The sequence below is a fragment of the Cololabis saira genome, chromosome 10 (assembly GCF_033807715.1).
Source record: "Cololabis saira isolate AMF1-May2022 chromosome 10, fColSai1.1, whole genome shotgun sequence".
Classification (NCBI taxonomy): Eukaryota; Metazoa; Chordata; class Actinopteri; order Beloniformes; family Belonidae; genus Cololabis; species Cololabis saira.
Window position 1 is genome coordinate 3,569,328 of NC_084596.1, and position 23,654 is coordinate 3,592,981.

Below are 23,654 nucleotides of genomic sequence, written 5' to 3' on the forward strand. Positions count from 1 at the left end.
TGAACAGATGTGAACAGATGTGAGGCTGATGTGAACAGATGTGAACAGATGTGAACAGATGTGAACAGATGTGAGGCTGATGTGAACAGATGTGAACAGATGTGAACAGATGTGAACAGATGTGAACAGATGTGAGGCTGATGTGAACAGATGTGAACAGATGTGAGGCTGATGTGAACAGATGTGAACAGATGTGAGGCTGATGTGAACAGATGTGAACAGATGTGAGGCTGATGTGAACAGATGTGAACAGATGTGAGGCTGATGTGAACAGATGTGAACAGATGTGAGGCTGATGTGAACAGATGTGAACAGATGTGAGGCTGATGTGAACAGATGTGAACAGATGTGAGGCTGATGTGAACAGATGTGAACAGATGTGAACAGATGTGAACAGATGTGAACAGATGTGAGGCTGATGTGAACAGATGTGAACAGATGTGAACAGATGTGAACAGATGTGAACAGATGTGAACAGATGTGAACAGATGTGAACAGATGTGACCAGATGTGAACAGATGTGAACAGATGTGAACAGATGTGTACAGATGTGAGGCTGATGTGAACAGATGTGAACAGATGTGAACAGATGTGAGGCTGATGTGAACAGATGTGAACAGATGTGAGGCTGATGTGAACAGATGTGAGGCTGATGTGAACAGATGTGAACAGGTGTGAACAGATGTGAGGCTGATGTGAACAGATGTGAACAGATGTGAACAGATGTGAACAGATGTGAGGCTGATGTGAACAGATGTGAACAGGTGTGAACAGATGTGAGGCTGATGTGAACAGATGTGAACAGATGTGAGGCTGATGTGAACAGATGTGAACAGATGTGAGGCTGATGTGAACAGATGTGAGGCTGATGTGAACAGATGTGAACAGATGTGAACAGATGTGAACAGATGTGACCAGATGTGACCAGATGTGAGCAGATGTGAGGCTGGAGTCCAGCTGAACTTCTCCTTCAGGGAACCACGTCCTCCTCCGTCGGTTTACCTCCGTCCTCGGCCATCAGTCAAGCGGAGAGTAATTCAGCTCATCCCCATTTACACATAAGGCAACAATATGGACAATATGGCGGCGCCGACATTAGGGGCAAAGCGGGGGAACGTGATGAAGAGCTCAGCGAAATGAGATTGGATTTAAACAAGTGCCGGCGCTGTCCCGAGGGCCTGAGAGGAAGCTCTGGGAGACGAGGAGGAGACGAGGAGGAGACGAGGCTGCATGCTGATGAGACGCTCAGCTTCCCCCGCCGCCGGCCCAGATTTATGGCCTCCCATCATTACCGGACGGGGAGGAGGTGCGAATTACAACCGGGATCTTTTTCTGGTAACGCAGCACTTTTCAACCATAAATCTTTGATATCCTCTCCTTTACATTTGTGCAGTGACATTTTATAATGGAAGACTCCCAATAATTTCACTATCCAATTAGTAAATTACTCATGTTTCCCCTAAAACTACAATTCCTGAGGCGGGTGAACGCTAACGGGTCTCCCTGGGGGAGCCTGGCCAAAACCTAGATCTGGTTTAGGCTGTTGGATTTTTACCAAAAGGACATGTAAAAAACAAGATAAAACACTATATTTGCTGCTCTGACACATTCAGGTGAGTGGAAACACAATGTGAAGAGGGAAGAACATCAGCAATGGTCTTAGAGAAGCAGCTTTAGCTGAGCTAAGCTCAACTATACGGCCAATTCCAGTATCTCCCTTCTGGACGTAAGTTTAAAATGCATTTGTGCAAAACTAAAAGGGATAAATGCAGTTTTGTCCCCTCAGCTATTAAATGAAATAAAATAGGACATTTCCCATCCTCCATCTAGGTCTATTTATTTATTTATTTATTTATTTATTTATTTATTTATTTATCTATAGAGTGTATGTATTGACGTCACTTCCCCACTTGACCACAACCCCTTACTGCACTGAGTGGCAAAACATCAGCAAAAATGGAAAAGAAGGGATAACAGCTGATTATCAGCTTAAATTAGCGTCAGTTGGACTTGACAGTGACCCGTACAGTTACCACAAGAACAGTGGTCCGTGGACATTAATATTTGGTACAGTTACCAAGAACCAGTGGTCCATGGACATTAATATTTGGTACAGTTACCAAGAACCAGTGGTCCAAGGACATTAATATTTGGTACAGTTACCAAGAACCAGTGGTCCATGGACATTAATATTTGGTACAGTTACCAAGAACCAGTGGTCCATGGACATTAATATTTGGTACAGTTACCAAGAACCAGTGGTCCATGGACATTAATATTTGGTACAGTTACCAAGAACCAGTGGTCCGTGGACATTAATATTTGGTACAGTTACCAAGAACCAGTGGTCCAAGGACATTAATATTTGGTACAGTTACCCCAAGAACCAGTGGTCCATGGACATTAATATTTGGTACAGTTACCAAGAACCAGTGGTCCATGGACATTAATATTTGGTACAGTTACCCCAAGAACCAGTGGTCCATGGACATTAATATTTGGCCACAAATCCAGTTTCCTGATATTTATATGTACTTAATTTCTACGCCGGGGAAATACACGAAGCAAAGCTTGAAGGCTTACAAAAGTCTTGACGCTTGGTCCGACTTCAAGGCAGGATTTGTTGTAGAAATTAAAGTGATGAGGACACTTTACTTTATGATTTGACCGTTTAACGTTAGCTACCCAAAAATCCAACATTACCTGATACAAAACGGGAACCACAAATCCACGTTTCGGTGCCTGGAATCCAGTTGTTTCTGTGAATTGCAGAGATCCATTTGTCTCTTTTAAGCTTATTTTTCAGCAGTCTGTAAAACGATAACTCCGATTTCTTGCTAAATCTATGAGTACAGTCGATCGCACAACAGCTCTTTCCCATTTTAGATGTTCAATCTGGAGCATTTGTTTTGTTTGTGCGTCAATGTTTTGTTTAGTTATTCTCCTGTTTGTCTTGTCACTTTCACTGTACTGTATGGTTTTTGTAAGTTTCTACTTTTTACCTGCAAACAAATCTACCTTCGGGTACCAATAAAGTTACCCTACCCCAACCACTAAATCAGTACATAAAGGGTCCAAAATCCAAATCTGTTCTTTTGTCCCACATGCTGCAAACCAGCCGGCAGGTCCATGTGGACTCCGTAAAGAGGAAGGTTAATTCAGAACAGGGTGGGTTTGGGCTTAAAATGAGTAAATTGTCCCGGATGGTGTGGGTATTACGGAACCTTGTTAGGAATACTGGTGGTGACCAGGTAAACAGAGGCAGGACCACCATGGAACCTGCAGACCAACCCAGCTGGACCCACTTTTAGATAATTAGCTCTCCAGGACAAAGATAACCCCGTAGCCTCATTTCAGATCTCCTAGTCTGAACGTGATACACTTATTTCCAGAGGCTGATAAGCAGCTGTGATTGACAACTAACACTTCTCTCTGCAGGTTCTGTCTAAAATCTGTTGGATCTTTGGAGTATTTCTACCCATTTAGACTCACAACAAGTCATGACTGACATATTTAGGGCCCCGAATACTGAAGGCGCGAGGACCCTATTGTATTTGTGGTGTTTATTATTAGGGCCCGAGCACTTACAGTATCTGTAGGAATTCTTTCTTTCTTTCTTTCTTTCTTTCTTTCTTTCTTTCTTTCTTTCTTTCTTTCTTTCTTTCTTTCTTTCTTTCTTTCTTTCTTTCTTTCTTTCTTTCTTTCTTTCTTTCTTTCTTCTGACGAAAGGAGGGCCTTTTTTTCCCCCTAAACGTTCCCGAAAAGTCACCAAATTTGGCACGCAAGCCAGGCCTGGCGAAAAATTTGATATTTCATGGTTTGGCAAAATGGCTCAACAGCGCCCCCTAGAAAACTTTGTGCCTCAAGCCCCACAATACAGTTTGACGTACATGCACGAAAATTGGTACACACCTGTATCAGGTCACAACTTAAAGAAAAGTCTCTTGGCGCCATGGCCCAAACCGAACAGAAAGTCGGCCATTTTGAACATTTTGAATTCATTGTGTAATTTTGGCGCAATTTATGCCATTCCTTCGGCAGTTAATACGGCCCGAACTGTAATGTGCACCCAGGTGTGTTATACATCAAAATGTGCGTCTCCATCCTGCGACAACGCGCATTACTTTTTCTTTCAAAAATGTTACCGTGGCGATGCTAGACACCAAAAAGCGCGTCCACGCTTCATCCGATTGGTCCATATTTGATAGTTCCCCAAAACTCACCAAATTTTGCACACGCTTCCAGAGTCGCAAAAAATTACGTATTTTATGGGCGACAGGCATGGGTCCACAAGAATGGGCTCTATAGCGCCACCTATTTTATGTTTTTCGACGAGCCCCACAATATGGTTTGACTTACAGCAATGACATTTATGTGTCTATTATATCATACAAAGCCCTACAAAAAAGTCTCTTGGACCCATGCTCTAAGTTACACAGGAGGTCCGGCATTTTGAACAGAAAATGTCATTTTTCATGAATTCCGGTCATTTCCAGGCCTCGTATTTTAACAAATTTCTCCTAGAGATTTTATCGGATTGGCTCACAACTTGGTTTGTACAATCTATACACATGCGATGCTAGAGTCGATGCTAAATTGCGAAGCTTTTAAGTTTTTACCAGAGGGCGTGACCGTACTGATCCGGCGAAGTTTGAGGTCATTTTTAAGGTTCGCCATGATACATCAATTGGCTGTAATTCAGCAATACATGATTTGATGTGGTTGAAAACGTATGTGCATGATTGTAGACTGAGCCTGAAGACATCTATGGTGGAATATTGAGGATCGGTTGTAGCGCCACCTGTTGGCACCAGGAATTGTCATGTCTTCTAGTATGCATCTTTGCTCCAAGCGAGATCAGTTTAATGATCTCAAAGCTGGTCAGATAATAGGTAAGACATTGACGATGACTGACAGAGAAAACTAAGTTTTTATCAAAGCGCGTCTTTGTTAGAGCACATACTTTGTCCAATTTTAGCCAAAATCAATACATGTAATCAGGCTACAATCTTGGATGAACTCCATAGCGCCACCTTTTGGTCAGATATACATATTTCATCAAATTATGTGCTGTAATTACTGTTTGAGGTTTTGACTCCTTCACCTTCATTGGCCTGAATTATCTCGGCCCCTTCTTCTGATTGGTCGATATTTGATAGATCCTATTTTCTGCCATAACTTGAATGGTTTGATATAGAGAGTCGTGGGTGGTTTCATCCACTAAATGTCCAGGCCTGAAGAATCTACATGAAAGTCATACAAGCTTCCACTGCAGCCTGAACATGCACAAGGGTGGAGGAACGTTCATCCGTTCATCACTGCTGCAGCTTTAATTGTTTTTTGTGTTTTTGGTCCAATATGGCTCTAAAACATTTTGGGTTGGCGACCCCTGCTCTAGAGTATTCTCTGTTCTTAAAGGTTCTTAAATCAGTCTTTCCTCCGCCGTCTATGCAGTGAGCAGTTTCAGTCTTCATGTGGGGCCATCCAGAATGTTAATTTGAAGTTTCTTTGTGAAAGTAAATGTGCCAGCAGCAGTGCAGTTCCACCTGGCCCTCATCCCCAGGTCTTATTCTCTTCTTTCTGGGTGGCAGTCGGCACAAAGAGGCTGCAAAACAGACAAACTGTGCAGGAGAAGGAGTGGGTTTGTGATGAGACGAGACTCAGGGGGAAAAGACTTAAGTACTCCCTTCTGGAAGCTTCTGTTCTTCCCTGACACGTCGATAAAGTACGATAAAGAAAACGCTGCTTCTCTGGGGACAGTTTTACCACGGCAGGAAACATGGTGGCTGGGAACCGTCAGGAACTGTCCATTTCTGCTGATCGACGCTTCACCTCGTCCTAACGAGCCGCATTTCAGGGATTCCTGCCGTAAAATAACACGTCTAATTCCTCAACAAGAAATATATCTGGGGCCTCATCTATAAAGCTCGCTTGCGCACAAAACAGGGCTTGAAAGATGCGCAAGCAAACTTTCATGCAAAGGTTGGGATTTAAAAAAGAAAAAACTAACCGAAAAATCTGCGTATCCCTACGGCAACCCTGACCCTCCCGTAGGAACTTACTTAAGACACTGGCGACGCAGGCGGTGAGGTGGTGAAATGAAGCCAGATTCATGTCATACTCTCAATAATGTCATCACATATCAGACTTATAATATAATAGCGCTGATCGTTTCCCTCTGTGTTTGAAGCTCAGCGTCAGTCAGGACTCTGACTGCAGCCGCGGTGAGTGGGCTCGCCACCCGTCCCTTGAAATACGGAAAAGTTAAGTAATTGGGAATTAAAAGTTGCGTTCCGTATTGAAAAAATACGGAACGCAGTTTATTCCGTATTTCACAATTGTCCCATGGACGTCTGTCACACACACACACACTAGTTAAGCTTAATTATGCCTAAATTATGGATCCACGTTAAATCGACGCAGAGCCTACGCCGTAGGTTACGCAGCGACGCGCCCTGTACGGTGTGCGGGCCGCATAACCTACGCTGTAGGCTCTGCGTTGGTGTAACGCGGAACCATAAATCAGCCTTGGCAGAAATGAGGGGAGAGGGGAGGGGAGGGGAGGGGGAGCGGGGCTGCCGTCCCGTCTTCGCACAGAGTGTCTTGATGATTTGTAATTACAGGATGAGCCTACCGTTAGTTCTTAAACTGTAAAAAGTGGGGGGGACAAAAACATGAGTTTGAAAAGTGGGGGGGACATGCCCCCCCTGTTCCCAGTGGAAATTGCGCCCTTGCGCCTCACAGCGTTTTATTTTCACTTGCTTTATTTAATACTATTTATATACTATTTATACTTTTACTGTGACCACCGAATAATGTGGTTTTCCTGTCCTCCACCTCAACCATAACATCTCCATCTCAGTCTCCGTGAAATTCAGTGGCACGGTGGCTCGACACGTCTCATTCATCCTGACGCGCAGCAGAAACAGACTGCAGGTGGCGCTGCACATGCTCAGCAGGCTCATTCATATGCAAATACTACTTTGCATTGCCCATTTATGGTATAAAGTGGGCGTGTAGAGGGCGGGATATGAGGCGGATTCAGCTGCGCAACCTTCCAGCTGGACTGTGATTTATAAAGCGAACATTGCGTGCAAGTGTGCATGCACACGGTTTTATAAATCCAGATTTTTTTTTTGCGCCCGCCATTTTCGACTTTTGGCTTTACGTGCACTTTTAGTATGAATCCTACACACTCTTTTATAAATGAGGCCCCAGGACTCTAAATAAACACCTGAGATTCCAGATGGATGGATGGATGGATGATTGATGGATGGATGGATGACAGATAGATGGATGGATGGATGGATGGATGATGGATGGATGATGGATGATGGATGATGGATGGATGATGGATAGATGGATGGATGATGGATGGATGGATGGATGATGGATGATGGATGATGGATGGATGATGGATGATGGATGATGGATGGATGATGGATGGATGATGGATGATGGATGGATGGATGGATGGATTGATGGATGGATGATGGATGGATGATGGATTGATGGATGATGGATGGATGGATGATGGATGGATGATGGATGATGGATGGATGGATGGATGATGGATGGATGATGGATGATGGATGATGGATGGATGATGGATGGATGGATGTATGATGGATGGATGGATGGATGATGGATGATGGATGGATGATGGATGGATGATGGATGATGGATGATGGATGGATGGATGGATGGATGATGGATGGATGATGGATGGATGATGGATGATGGATGGATGGATGGATGGATGATGGATGATGGATGGATGGATGGATGGATGGATGGATGAATGATGGATGGATGGATGGATGATGGATGGATGATTAATGGATGGATGGATAGATGATGGATGATGGATGGATGGATGGATGGATGGATGATGGATGGATGATGGATGGATGATGGATGATGGATGGATGATGGATGGATGATGGATGGATGATGGATGATGGATGGATGATGGATGGATGATGGATGATGGATGGATGATGGATGATGGATGGATGATGGATGATGGATGGATGATGGATGGATGATGGATGATGGATGGATGATGGATGGATGATGGATGGATGATGGATGATGGATGGATGGATGGATGATGGATGATGGATGGATGATGGATGGATGATGGATGGATGATGGATGGATGATGGATGATGGATGGATGATGGATGATGGATGGATGATGGATGGATGGATGGATGGATGATGGATGGATGATGGATGATGGATGGATGATTGATGGATGATGGATGGATTAATTCTCTTCAGTCCTTCAACATTCAAAGGTTGTTGGACTTAATGACTAATGATGTAAATTTATGCCGTTAATAATTCCTCCCTGAGTCGTATCCTGGTAAATGTTCTCAGATATGATCAAGTATTCAGAGCAGCAGGAGAGGACGTTATTCAGGACGGCTTTTTTTATTCTTTCTTTTCATCTGCATCGACTCCCTGAAAAGAATTAGCATTTTCAATGTTGTAACATTCCTAATAAAGCTGCTATTGTTGTCTGCTGCCCCGAGTCTCTTCATACCAGCCGCTTTTATTCAAATCTTTTTAAAAAGATCTCGTCCCGAATGCTTCGGTCCTCGTCTGGCGGCTTTGAGTCCGGTCAGAGACAACCTGATCTCACAAAAATCCGTGAAATGCCCACGACCTCTCACCACTATTTTCCGTGGCACCAGCACGGAAATATATAGTACGGTACTATGCGAAGTCAATGGGATCTGTTGTCGTGATATATACACGGATTATTACATTATTATTATTTATATATTATTGTTTATTATAGTGGCTAAGTTATTAGTTTTGGACGTGCAAGTTACTGTTTGTTACTGTGAATACATCAGTCAGTTACATGATGTTAAATAAACTATCCTAAATAAACATATTTACAATTCCTTAACATACATCATCTCTATAAAATGTAGTTACTATTTCAGATGCACTACATAATAAATATATTCAATTGATATATGTTTTTTAAAACGTTTTTATACGTCAGGGTTAACCAAACCAATGTGACTACAAATATGGCGCTGATTAGCATAAAGCTGTATAGCATGACTCTAGGGAAATGTAGTTCTTAGCTAATATTGTTTTTTTTTTACAGAAATGGAGGTTGTTAATACTAAAATGAGAGTAGACATAGTAGTTTAAGGGCATGATACACACATTTGTGTAAATATATTTTAAATATATAATTGTTAAATGTGTGAAAATTAATTTTAACCAGTGCATACACTGCACAACATTAATCTCGACATTTCGACTTTTTTCTCGAAATTTCGACTTTATTCACGAAATTGTATTTCAACATTAATCTTGACATTTCAACCTTTTTCTCGACATTTCGACTTTTTTCACGAAATTCGATTTTATTCTTGAAAATTGTATTTCAACATTAATCTCGACATTTTGACATTGCAGTGTAACGAGAAGCATAAGGTCATGCTAGCCAATCGGAATCCTGGAAAAAAACATCAACAAAGTTACTTTTAAGTGTGACGTTAGAATATAAAACAAGTGAAATACAAGAAAATATTGACGGTGGCCAAACGAATTGTAACCACAGGTGTCACTCATGACGCTGATGAGGTTTCTGTCTCATATTGTGACGTTCTGAAGCCTAAATGTCCGTTTCTCTCCGTTTACAAGCAAACGTGAAGACAGACTTTTTGCAAATCTCCACTTTGGAGTTTTCAGAAATTATCATTTTTTGTGACTTTGAGCTTCATTTTCGTGTAAACCAATGGCCAAAACGCATGAAAACGCCACCGTTTTTGCTACGTGGGGCCCTTTGTTGTCCAAATCAGATTATTTAGGCCCCGTTTAGACGTAGCAAAAACGGTTTAGGTTCTACTAGTCCTGGTTTCAGCACTTATCCTTCTCAGAATTATCTTTAGGGTTTAAACGCTGATAGAAGCTGATGATGACATGAGAGATGAACCTGGTTTTCCTGTCAGCGTGGGTGCGTGACGGAGTGATGGAGAAGTGTCATGGCCTGTTTCTCATGTCTAACGGCTGAACGGATGCAGGAAGATGTTGATACTGAGCTATTAAAAACCCCGACGTGAGACCACTCCGGGCTCGGGGATGAAATATGAATCAGGATGAAAGATAAATGACGGCTGTCAAGCCCTGGAAATCAATTACACTAAAGGAAGAAGTGCTGGCGTCTCTGCGGACGGATGTTTCCAAGGAAATCATCCAGCGCTTCCCTGAACACAAACCAAAGATCTGACACAGGAAAACGTCTCGGATCAGAATCACTTCCTTTGTTCTGCCACTGCCGGCTGTGAAAACGCCTGCGGTGGCAGAACGGCCCGCTAACAAACCGGCTTTAACCAGCCAATTAGCGCCAGCCGGCTGATGCTGCTGCTGCTGCTGCTGCTGCTGATGCTGATGCTGATGCTGATGCTGCTGCTGATGCTGCTGCTGCTGCTGATGCTGCTGCTGATGCTGATGCTGATGCTGCTGCTGCTGCTGCTGCTGCTGATGCTGCTGCTGCTGCTGCTGCTGCTGCTGCTGCTGATGCTGCTGCTGATGCTGCTGCTGCTGCTGCGGTGGAGGAGGATACATATATATACATATATATATATATATATATATATATATATATATATATATATATATATATATATATATATATATATATATATATATATATATATAAGTGATTAATACCTGGTTGGTTACATACATATACCTGGAGAGGCGTGATTGGGAGGAACGGCCTCCCCGATCTGAACCCGAGTGGTGTTTTGTTGTTGGACTTCTGTGCGAGTCACAGTTTGTCCATCACGAACACCATGTTCAGGCATAAGGGTGTCCATCAGTGCACGTGGCACCAGGACACCCTAGGCCGGAGGTCAATGATCGACTTTGTTGTCGTTTCATCTGACCTTCGGCCGCATGTCTTGGACACTCGGGTGAAGAGAGGGGCTGAGCTGTCAACTGATCACCACCTGGTGGTGAGTTGGATGCGCTGGCGGAGGAGGAGGTTGGACAGACCGGGCAGACCCAAACGGATTGTGAGGGTCTGTTGGGAACGTCTGGCTGAGCCCTCTGTCAGGGACATCTTCAACTCCCACCTCCGGGAGAGCTTCTCTCGGATCCCGGGGGAGGCGGGGGACATCGAGTCCGAGTGGACCATGTTCTCTGCCTCCATTGTCAACGCGGCGGCTCGAAGCTGCGGACGCAAGGTCTCCGGTGCCTGTCGTGGCGGCAATCCTAGAACCCGGTGGTGGACACCGGAAGTACAGGATGCCGTCAGACTGAAGAAGGAGTCCTACCGGGCTATGTTGGCCGGTGGGACTCCTGACGCAGTAGATAGGTACCGGCAGGCCAAGCGGGCCGCGGCTCGGGCAGTCTTGGAGGCAAAAACTCGGGTCTGGGAGGAGTTCGGGGAGGCCATGGAGGAGGACTTTCGGTCGGCCTCGAGGAAATTCTGGAGGACCGTTCGGCGCCTCAGAAGGGGGAAGCAGTACTCTGCCGGCACCATTTATGGTGCTGGTGGGGAGCTGTTGACCTCGACTGGGGACATTGTCGGACGGTGGAAGGAATACTTTGAGGATCTCCTTAACCCGACTGACATGCCTTCCACTGAGGAAGCAGAGGGTTGGGGCTCGGAGGCGTGCTCATCCATCACCCAAGCCGAGGTCACCGAGGTGGTTCGTAAGCTCCTCGGTGGCCGGGCACCGGGGGTGGATGAGATTCGCCCTGAGTACCTCAAGTCTCTGGATGTCGTAGGGCTGTCTTGGCTGACACGCCTGTGCGACATTGCATGGAGGAAGGGGACAGTACCGCTGGGGTGGCAAACCGGGGTGGTGGTCCCTCTGTTTAAAAAGGGGGACCGGAGAGTGTGTTCCAACTACAGGGGGATCACACTTCTCAGCCTCCCGGGGAAAGTCTACGCCAGGGTACTGGAGAGGAGATTACGGCCGATAGTCGAACCTCGGATTCAGGAGGAACAATGCGGTTTTCGTCCCGGTCGTGGAACACTGGACCAGCTCTATACCCTCCGCAGGGTGCTCGAGGGTTCATGGGAATTTGCCCAACCAGTCTACATGTGCTTTGTGGATCTGGAGAAGGCATTTGACCGTGTCCCTCGTGCCATTCTGTGGGGGGTGCTGAGTGAGTATGGAGTCCGGGGCCCTCTACTAAGGGCTGTCCGGTCTCTGTATGATCGAAGCAGGAGTCTGGTTCGCATTGCCGGCAGTAAGTCAGACTTGTTCCCGGTGCATGTTGGACTCCGGCAGGGCTGCCCTTTGTCACCGGTCCTGTTCATAATTTTTATGGACAGGATTTCTAGGCGCAGCCAGGGGCCGGAGGGGATCCGGTTTGGGAACCTCAGGATTTCATCTCTGCTTTTTGCAGATGATGTTGTCCTGTTGGCTTCATCAGACCGGGACCTCCAGCATGTGCTGGGGCGGTTTGCGGCCGAGTGCGACGCGGCAGGGATGAGAATCAGCACCTCCAAGACCGAGGCCATGGTTCTCGACCGGAAAAGGGTGGCATGCCTTCTCCGGGTGGGTGGAGAAGTCCTGCCTCAGGTGGAGGAGTTCAAGTATCTCGGGATCTTGTTCACGAGTGAGGGAACAATGGAGCGTGAGATTGACAGGCGGATCGGTGCAGCGTCCGCAGTAATGCGGTCGATGTACTGGACCGTCGTGGTAAAGAGGGAGCTGAGTCGAAAGGCGAAGCTCTCGATTTACCGGTCAATCTACGCCCCTACCCTCACCTATGGTCATGAACTTTGGGTAGTGACCGAAAGGACAAGATCGCGGATACAAGCGGCCGAGATGAGTTTCCTCCGCAGGGTGGCTGGACGCTCCCTTAGAGATAGGGTGAGGAGTTCGGTCACCCGGGAGGAGCTCGGAGTCGAGCCGCTACTCCTCCACATTGAGAGGAGTCAGCTGAGGTGGCTTGGGCATCTGTACCGGATGCCTCCTGGACGCCTCCCTAGGGAGGTGTTCCAGGCATGTCCCACCGGGAGGAGACCCCGGGGAAGACCCAGGACACGCTGGAGAGACTATGTCTCTCGGCTGGCCTGGGAACGCCTCGGACTCCCCCCGGAAGAGCTGGAGGAGGTGTCTGGGGTGAGGGAAGTCTGGGCATCCCTGCTGAGGCTGCTGCCCCCGCGACCCGGTAACGGATGAAGCGGGAGAAGATGAGTGAGTGAGTGAGTGGTTGGTAAAAACCTATATACATACATTAATATATATATATATATATATATATATATATATATATATATATATATATATATATATATATATATATATATATATATATATATATATATATATATATAAATGTAGAACAAGAAATAAAAAAATATATATGTATATATATTTATCTATATATGTAGTTGCGTTTAACAGAAGTTACATACATATAAAAAAAGAAAGGAAAAGCAGAAAATAAAAAAAGATAAAAAGTAATTCCGTTTAAATATAATATTAGATACAAATAAAAACAATACAAAAAACAAAAAACAATATGTACATACATTTTATGATAGTATAGTTATCATAGTTTGCACCAATAACCATTTCTAATAAATATTCATTTATATATATATATATATATATATATATATATATATATATATATATATATATATATATATATATATATATATATGTATATATATATATATATATATATATATATATATATATATATATATATATATATATATATATATATATATATATATATATGTATATATGTATGTATATATGTATATAGAAAATATTTCTGAGCCTGTATACTACGACAGGTAAGATAAATAAGATAAATAAATAAAGTCCTGTAATGGCTTTTAGTTTTGGAGTCCACCCCAGGGCAGGAAGTTGAAGTGGCTAAGAAAGGATCGTTGCCCCCGCTGCTCTCCGGCTCTGCAGCTCTCCCATCCGACTGTTTCCCTGTTTCCATGGAAACACGTGGGAAAAGACAGCAGAGCTCAGACCGGTCCAGGTTTCTGTCTCCACCGCTGACGGCGTCTCTGTAACGAGGCCCGTTTCATGTGTTCATCTCTGCGGCCAAAAGCTGTATCTGAATAAATCTGGGACCTAAATAAAAGGTAATTAAGGGTGAACTGGATGTTAGCAGAAAACTGTAAATGAAGATGGAACAGAGAAGCCAATGGAATCAACGGACCGGTGACAAATCCACTAATCCACATTTACTGCAGGATTTTACACAAGACTGGAAAATAAAACCCTGGATGTCAAATCAGGGCTAGTAGAACTGAAACCAGGACTAGTAGATCTGAAACCAGGACTAGTAGAACTGAAACCAGGACTAGTAGAAACCAGGACTAGTAGAACTGAAACCAGGGCTAGTAGAAAACAGGGCTAGTAGAACTGAAACCAGGACTAGTAGAACTGGAACCAGGACTAGTAGAACTGAAACCAGGACTAGTAGAACTGAAACCAGGACTAGTAGAACTGAAACCAGGACTAGTAGAACTGAAACCAGGACTAATGAAGCTTAAACCAGGACTAGTAACTGAAACCAGGACTAGTAACTGAAACCAGGACTAGTAGAACTGAAACCAGGACTAGTAGAACTGAAACCAGGACTAGTAGAACTGGAACCAGGACTAGTAGAACTGAAACCAGGACTAGTAACTGAAACCAGGACTAGTGGAACTGAAACCAGGGCTAGTAGAACTGAAACCAGGACTAGTAGAACTGAAACCAGGACTAGTAACTGAAACCAGGACTAGTAGAACTGAAACCAGGACTAGTAGAAACCAGGACTAGTAGATCTGAAACCAGGACTAGTAGAACTGGAACCAGGACTAGTAGAACTGAAACCAGGACTAGTAGAACTGAAACCAGGACTAGTAGAACTGAAACCAGGACTAGTAGAACTGAAACCAGGACTAATGAAGCTTAAACCAGGACTAGTAACTGAAACCAGGACTAGTAACTGAAACCAGGACTAGTAGAACTGAAACCAGGACTAGTAGAACTGAAACCAGGACTAGTAGAACTGGAACCAGGACTAGTAGAACTGAAACCAGGACTAGTAGAACTGAAACCAGGACTAGTGAAGCTTAAACCAGGACTAGTAACTGAAACCAGGACTAGTAGAACTGAAACCAGGACTAGTAGAACTGAAACCAGGACTAGTAACTGAAACCAGGACTAGTAGAACTGGAACCAGGACTAGTAGAACTGAAACCAGGACTAGTAACTGAAACCAGGACTAGTAGAACTGAAACCAGGACTAGTGGAGCTGAAACCAGGACTAGTAGACCTGAAACCAGGACTAGTAGACCTGAAACCAGGACTAGTAGAACTGAAACCAGGACTAGTAGAGCTGAAACCAGGACTAGTAGAGCTGAAACCAGGACTAGTAGAACTGAAACCAGGATTAGTAGAACTGAAACCAGGACTAGTAGAACTGAAACCAGGACTAGTAGAAACCAGGACTAGTAGAACTGAAACCAGGACTAGTAGAACTGAAACCGGGACTAGTAGAACTGAAACCAGGACTAGTAGAAACCAGGACTAGTAGAACTGAAACCAGGACTAGTAGAACTGAAACCAGGACTAGTAGAACTGAAACCAGGACTAGTAGAACTGAAACCAGGACTAGTAGAAACCAGGACTAGTAGAACTGAAACCAGGACTAGTAGAACTGAAACCGGGACTAGTAGAACTGAAACCAGGACTAGTAGAAACCAGGACTAGTAACTGAAACCAGGACTAGTAACTGAAACCAGGACTAGTAACTGAAACCAGGACTAGTAGAACTGAAACCAGGACTAGTAGACCTGAAACCAGGACTAGTAGAACTGAAACCAGGACTAGTAGAACTGAAACCAGGACTAGTGAAGCTTAAACCAGGACTAGTAACTGAAACCAGGACTAGTAACTGAAACCAGGACTAGTAGAACTGAAACCAGGACTAGTAGAACTGAAACCAGGACTAGTAGAACTGAAACCAGGACTAGTAGAACTGAAACCAGGACTAGTAGAACTGAAACCAGGACTAGTAGAAACCAGGACTAGTAGAACTGAAACCAGGACTAGTAGAACTGAAACCGGGACTAGTAGAACTGAAACCAGGACTAGTAGAAACCAGGACTAGTAGAACTGAAACCAGGACTAGTAGAACTGAAACCAGGACTAGTAGACCTGAAACCAGGACTAGTAACTGAAACCAGGACTAGTAGAACTGGAACCAGGACTAGTAGAAACCAGGACTAGTAGAACTGAAACCAGGACTAGTAACTGAAACCAGGACTAGTAGACCTGAAACCAGGACTAGTAGAACTGAAACCAGGACTAGTAGAACTGAAACCAGGACTAGTAGAACTGAAACCAGGACTAGTAACTGAAACCAGGACTAGTAGAGATGAAACCAGGACTAGTAACTGAAACCAGGACTAGTAGAACTGAAACCAGAACTAGTAGAACTGAAACCAGGACTAGTAGAACTGAAACCAGAACTAGTAGAACTGAAACCAGAACTAGTAGAACTGAAACCAGGACTAGTAGAACTGAAACCAGGACTAGTAGATCTGAAACCAGGACTAGTAGAACTGAAACCAGGACTAGTAGATCTGAAACCAGGACTAGTAGAACTGAAACCAGGACTAGTAACTGAAACCAGGACTAGTAGATCTGAAACCAGGACTAGTAGATCTGAAATCAGGACTAGTAGAACTGAAACCAGGACTAGTAGAGATGAAACCAGGACTAGTAGATCTGAAACCAGGACTAGTAGAACTGAAACCAGGACTAGTAGAACTGAAACCAGGACTAGTAGAACTTAAACCAGGACTAGTAGAAAACAGGGCTAGTAGAACTGAAACCAGGACTAGTAGAACTGAAATCAGGACTAGTAGAACTTAAACCAGGGCTAGTAGAGCTGGAACCAGGACTAGTAGAACTGGAACCAGGACTAGTAGAAACCAGGACTAGTAGATCTGAAACCAGGACTAGTAGATCTGAAACCAGGACTAGTAGATCTGAAACCAGGACTAGTAGAACTGAAACCAGGACTAGTAGAACTGAAACCAGGACTAGTAACTGAAACCAGGACTAGTAGAACTGAAACCAGGACTAGTAGAACTGAAACCAGGACTAGTAACTGAAACCAGGACTAGTAGATCTGAAACCAGGACTAGTAGAACTGAAACCAGGACTAGTAACTGAAACCAGGACTAGTAGAACTGAAACCAGGACTAGTAGAAACCAGGACTAGTAGAACTGAAACCAGGACTAGTAGAACTGAAACCAGGACTAGTAGAACTGAAACCAGGACTAGTAACTGAAACCAGGACTAGTAGACCTGAAACCAGGACTAGTAGAACTGAAACCAGGACTAGTAGAACTGAAACCAGGACTAGTAGAACTGAAACCAGGACTAGTAGAAACCAGGACTAGTAAACTTGAAACCAGGACTAGTAGAACTGAAACCAGGACTAGTAACTGAAACCAGGACTAGTAGAACTGAAACCAGGACTAGTAGACCTAAAACCAGGACTACTAAACCTGAAACCAGGACTAGTAACTGAAACCAGGACTAGTAGAACTGAAACCAGGACTAGTAGAACTGAAACCAGGACTAGTAGAACTGAAACCAGGACTAGTAACTGAAACCAGGACTAGTAGAACTGATACCAGGACTAGTAGAACTGAAACCAGGACTAGTAGAAACCAGGACTAGTAGAACTGAAACCAGGACTAGTAGAACTGAAACCAGGACTAGTAGAACTCAAACCAGGACTAGTAGAACTGAAACCAGGACTAGTAGAGCTGAAAACAGGACTAGTAGAACTGAAACCAGGACTAGTAGAACTGAAACCAGGACTAGTAACTGAAACCAGGACTAGTAGAACTGAAACCAGGACTAGTAACTGAAACCAGGACTATTAGAAACCAGGACTAGTAACTGAAACCAGGACTAGTAGAAACCAGGACTAGTAGAACTGAAACCAGGACTAGTAGAACTGAAACCAGGACTAGTAGAACTGAAACCAGGACTAGTAGAAACCAGGACTAGTAGACCTGAAACCAGGACTAGTAGAACTGAAACCAGGACTAGTAACTGTAACCAGGACTAGTAACTGAAACCAGGACTAGTAGACCTAAAACCAGGACTAGTAAACCTGAAACCAGGACTAGTAACTGAAACCAGGACTAGTAGAACTGAAACCAGGACTAGTAGAACTGAAACCAGGACTAGTAACTGAAACCAGGACTAGTAGAACTGAAACCAGGACTAGTAGAACTGAAACCAGGACTAGTAGAACTGAAACCAGGACTAGTAGAACTGAAACCAGGACTAGTAGAACTGAAACCAGGACTAGTAGAAACCAGGGCTAGTAGAACTGAAACCAGGACTAGTAGAACTGAAACCAGGACTAGTAGAACTGGAACCAGGACTAGTAGAACTGGAACCAGGACTAGTTGAGCTGAAACCAGGACTAGTAGACCTGAAACCAGGACTAGTAGAACTGAAACCAGGACTAGTAGATCTGAAACCAGGACTAGTAGAACTGGAACCAGGACTAGTAGAACTGGAACCAGGACTAGTTGAGCTGAAACCAGGACTAGTAGACCTGAAACCAGGACTAGTAGAACTGAAACCAGGACTAGTAGATCTGAAACCAGGACTAGTAGACCTGAAACCAGGACTAGTAGAACTGAAACCAGGACTAGTAGAACTGAAACCAGGACTAGTAGAACTGAAACCAGGACTAGTAGAGATTAAACCAGGACTAGTAGAACTGAAACCAGGACTAGTAACTGAAACCAGGACTAATAGATCTGAAACCAGGACTAGTAACTGAAACCAGGACTAGTAGAACTGAAACCAGGACTAGTATAACTGAAACCAGGACTAGTAGAACTGAAACCAGGACTAGTAACTGAAACCAGGACTAGTAGAACTGAAACCAGGACTTGTAACTGAAACCAGGACTAGTAGAACTGAAACCAGGACTAGTAGAAACCAGGGCTAGTAGAACTGAAACCAGGACTAGTAGAACTGAAACCAGGACTAGTAGAACTGAAACCAGGACTAGTAACTGAAACCAGGACTAGTAGAACTGAAACCAGGACTAGTAGAAACCAGGGCTAGTAGAACTGAAACCAGGACTAGTAGAACTGAAACCAGGACTAGTAGAACTTGAACCAGGACTAGTAGAACTGGAACCAGGACTAGTAACTGAAACCAGGACTAGTAGAACTGAAACCAGGACTAGTAGAACTGAAACCAGGACTAGTAGAAACCAGGACTAGTAGAACTGAAACCAGGACTAGTAGAACTGAAACCAGGACTAGTAGAACTGAAACCAGGACTAGTAGATCTGAAACCAGGACTAGTAGAACTGAAACCAGGACTAGTAAAACTGAAACCAGGACTAGTAACTGAAACCAGGACTAGTAGAACTGAAACCAGGACTAGTAGAAACCAGGACTAGTAGAACTGAAACCAGGACTAGTAGAACTGAAACCAGGACTAGTAGATCTGAAACCAGGACTAGTAGAACTGAAACCAGGACTAGTAGAACTGAAACCAGGACTAGTAGAACTGAAACCAGGACTAGTAGAACTGAAACCAGGACTAGTAAAACTGAAACCAGGACTAGTAACTGAAACCAGGACTAGTAGAACTGAAACCAGGACTAGTAGAAATCAGGACTAGTAGAACTGAAACCAGGACTAGTAGAAACCAGGACTAGTAGAACTGAAACCAGGACTAGTAGAACTGAAACCAGGACTAGTGGAAACCAGGACTAGTAGAACTGAAACCAGGACTAGTAACTGAAACCAGGACTAGTAGAACTGAAACCAGGACTAGTAGAACTGAAACCAGGACTAGTAGAAACCAGGACTAGTAGAAACCAGGACTAGTAACTGAAACCAGGACTAGTAGAACTGAAACCAGGACTAGTAGAACTGAAACAAGGACTAGTAGAACTGAAACAAGGACTAGTAGAACTGAAACCAGGACTAGTAGAACTGAAACCAGGACTAGTAGAACTGAAACCAGGACTAGTAGAACTGAAACAAGGACTAGTAGAACTGAAACCAGGACTAGTGGAACTGAAACCAGGACCTGGTTCCACAAGTCTGGGGTTTTTGGACACTAGGAACTTTAGTCCTGGATGTGTTTCCACTCGCCAGCAATCGCCCTCACAGTGAAACTCCAGATGGTTTTAAATTGGTTATAAAAGCCTTTTCCAGACTAATGTGCAGCCACGCTTGATGTCTTTCCCTGCTAGCGTTGTGTTAACACACACCTGCAGTTCTGCCGGTGATCAGCTCATCAATGGAGATGATCAGCAGCACCTGGCTGCTGCATACACTCTTACATCCTGATTCAGTCTCTGTTAAATCTGGATCAACGGGAAGTTTATCCCCGATGATGCTGCTGGTGTTTTACACGAGGAGATGGTTTATATTTATGTTCAGAAATGGGCCGCTAATTATACAGGACTGTCTCAGAAAATTAGAATATTGTGATAAAGTTCTTTATTTTCTGTAATGCAATTAAAAAACAAAAATATCATACATTCTGGATTCATCATGGCTTACATCTTAAGAAAACTCAAATATCCAAATATCTGTGAATCTTAATCTTAAACTGTAAACCATAATCAGCAATATTAAAAATAATAAAAGGCTTGCAATATTTCAGTTGATTTGTAATGAATCCAGAATGTATGACATTTTTGTTTTTTTAATTGCGTTACAGAAAATCACAATATTCAAATTTGCTGAGACAGTCCTGTATATAGAAATATTCAACTATGTGTATGTATGTATATGTATGTGTGTTAGTATAACTACAGTATATTATAATAATAATAATAATAATAATAATAATAATAATAATAATAATAATAATAATAATAATAATAATAATAATAATGACATTAATAATGACAATAAAAATAATAATATTACTACTACTACTACTACTACTACTGCTACTACTACTACTAATAATAATAATAATAATAATAATAATAATAAATGTACACTTCTTCATACTCTTTTTTGCACATGTAAATCAAGATATCAAGTGTTAAAGTATGAAATTCTTTTTTTTGTTTTCTTCTCTTCTCTTGAATTTTTGTTTTTTACATGTACAAAATAAATCAAATCAAATCAAATCAAATCAATGGTTTAATACAATAATAATATTGTGTTTCTGCAGCTCTACAGCTCCGTGGACTTTGGCAGGAAGTGGCAGCTGATGCACGAACATGTCACCCCCAACCGCTTCTACTGGTGGGTTTCTTTATTCTATTGCTCTTATTCTCTATTACTTCTTCTGCTGTTTCAGGCCCTGTTTACACGTCGCAGAAACAGTGGTGTTTTCATGCATTTTGGCCGTTCGTTTTACACGAAAACTAAGCTGAAATTTACCAAAAACCATCATTTCTGAAAACTCCGGCCAAAGTGGAGGTTTGCATTTCACACTGCCCCCTGCAGGTCTGGCTGCTCATAGCACCTTAACAGTGTATTTATGCGGGTTCCTGGAAATGATGAGATTTTGAAAACGATCTGATGTGAATTATGGTATTTTTCCGTTTTTGTAAATACCCGGCTATGTGTAAAAGATGGAGATCCGGAGTCACCTGACACAAACTTCCTTGAAATACAATTTTGTGAAAAAAGTCGAAATTTTTTGAAAAAAGACGAAATTTCGTGAAAAAAGTCAAAATTTCAAGATTAATAATGAAATACAATTTCAAGAAAAAAGTCGAAATTTTGTGGAAAAAAGACGAAAATTCGAGAAAAAAGTCGAAATGACGAGAAAAAAGTCGAAATTTTGTGGAAAAAAGTCGAAATTTTGTGGAAAAAAGTCGAAATTTCGTGAAAAAAGTCAAAATTTCAAGATTAATGTTGAAATACAATTTCAAGAAAAAAGTCTAAATTTTGTAGAAAAAAGACGAAATGTCGAGAAAAAAGTCGAAATGACGAGAAAAAAGTCGAAATTTCAAGATTAATGTTGAAATACATTTTCAAGAATAAAGTCGAAATTTCATGAATAAAGTCGAAAATGTTCAGAAAAAAGTCAAAATGTCGAGATTAATGTTGAAACACAGGTTTGGCTGCTCATAAAACCTTAACAGATAAATAGAAATATCCGTTTCTGTAAATCCCCGTCTATGTGTAAACGTGTAAACGTGTAAACGTGTAAACGTGTAAACGTGTAAACGTGTAATCGTGTTAACGTGTAAACGTGTAAACGTGCAAACGTGCAAACGTGCAAACGTGCAAACGTGCAAACGTGCAAACGTGTAAACGTGTAAACGTGTAAACGTGTAAGCGTGTAAACGTGTAAACGTGTAAGCATGTAAACGTGTAAGCGTGTAAGCGTGTAAACGTGTAAGCGTGTAAACGTGTAACGTGTAAACGTGTAACGTGTAAACGTGTAAACGTGTAAACGTGTAATCGTGTAAGCGTGTAAGCGTGTAAACGTGTAAACGTGTAATCGTGTAAACGTGTAATCGTGTAAACGTGTAAACGTGTAATCGTGTAAGCGTGTAAACGTGTAAGCGTGTAATCGTGTAAGCGTGTAAGCGTGTAAGCGTGTAAACGTGTAAGCGTGTAAACGTGTAAACGTGTAAGCGTGTAAACGTGTAAACGTGTAATCGTGTAAGCGTGTAAGCGTGTAAACGTGTAAACGTGTAAGCGTGTAAACGTGTAAGCGTGTAAACGTGTAAACGTGTAAACGTGTAAACGTGTAAGCGTGTAAACGTGTAAACGTGTAAACGTGTAAGCGTGTAATCGTGTAAGCGTGTAAACGTGTAAACGTGTAAACGTGTAAGCGTGTAAACGTGTAAACGTGTAAACGTGTAAGCGTGTAAGCGTGTAAACGTGTAAACGTGTAAACGTGTAAACGTGTAATCGTGTAAGCGTGTAAACGTGTAAGCGTGTAAGCGTGTAAACGTGTAAGCGTGGAAGCGTGTAAAGTGTAAACGTGTAAGCGTGTAAACGTGTAAACGTGTAAACGTGTTAACGTGTAAGCGTGTAAGCGTGTAAACGTGTAAACGTGTAAACGTGTAAACGTGTAATCGTGTAAACGTGTAATCGTGTAAGCGTGTAAACGTGTAAACGTGTAATCGTGTAAGCGTGTAATCGTGTAAGCGTGTAAACGTGTAACGTGTAAACGTGTAAGCGTGTAAGCGTGTAAACGTGTAACGTGTAAACGTGTAAGCGTGTAAACGTGTAAACGTGTAAACGTGTAATCGTGTAAAGTGTAAACGTGTAAGCGTGTAAACGTGTAAACGTGTAAGCGTGTAAACGTGTAAACGTGTAAACGTGTAAACGTGTAAGCGTGTAAACGTGTAAGCGTGTAAACGTGTAAGCGTGTAAACGTGTAAGCGTGTAAACGTGTAAGCGTGTAAACGTGTAAACGTGTAAGCGTGTAAGCGTGTAAGCGTGTAAACGTGTAAACGTGTAAACGTGTAAGCGTGTAAACGTGTAAGCGTGTAACGTGTAAACGAGTAAACGTGTAAACGTGTAAGCGTGTAAACGTGTAAACGTGTAAGCGTGTAAGCGTGTAAACGTGTAAACGTGTAAGCGTGTAAACGTGTAAACGTGTACGCGTGTAAACGTGTAAACTTGTAAACGTGTAGACGTGTAAAC

General features: G+C 42.9%; 1 protein-coding gene across 1 annotated transcript in view; it reads left to right on the plus strand.

Annotated features, from left to right (window-relative positions):
- The window catches only part of LOC133451750 (VPS10 domain-containing receptor SorCS3-like), a 252,459-nt gene that overhangs the window by 139,048 nt on the left and 89,757 nt on the right, over positions 1–23,654 (plus strand). Inside the window, exon 5 of the mRNA XM_061730891.1 lies at positions 21,214–21,287. Within this exon, the coding sequence (XP_061586875.1) occupies positions 21,214–21,287 (74 nt within the window). The remainder of the gene's footprint in view (positions 1–21,213; positions 21,288–23,654) is intronic.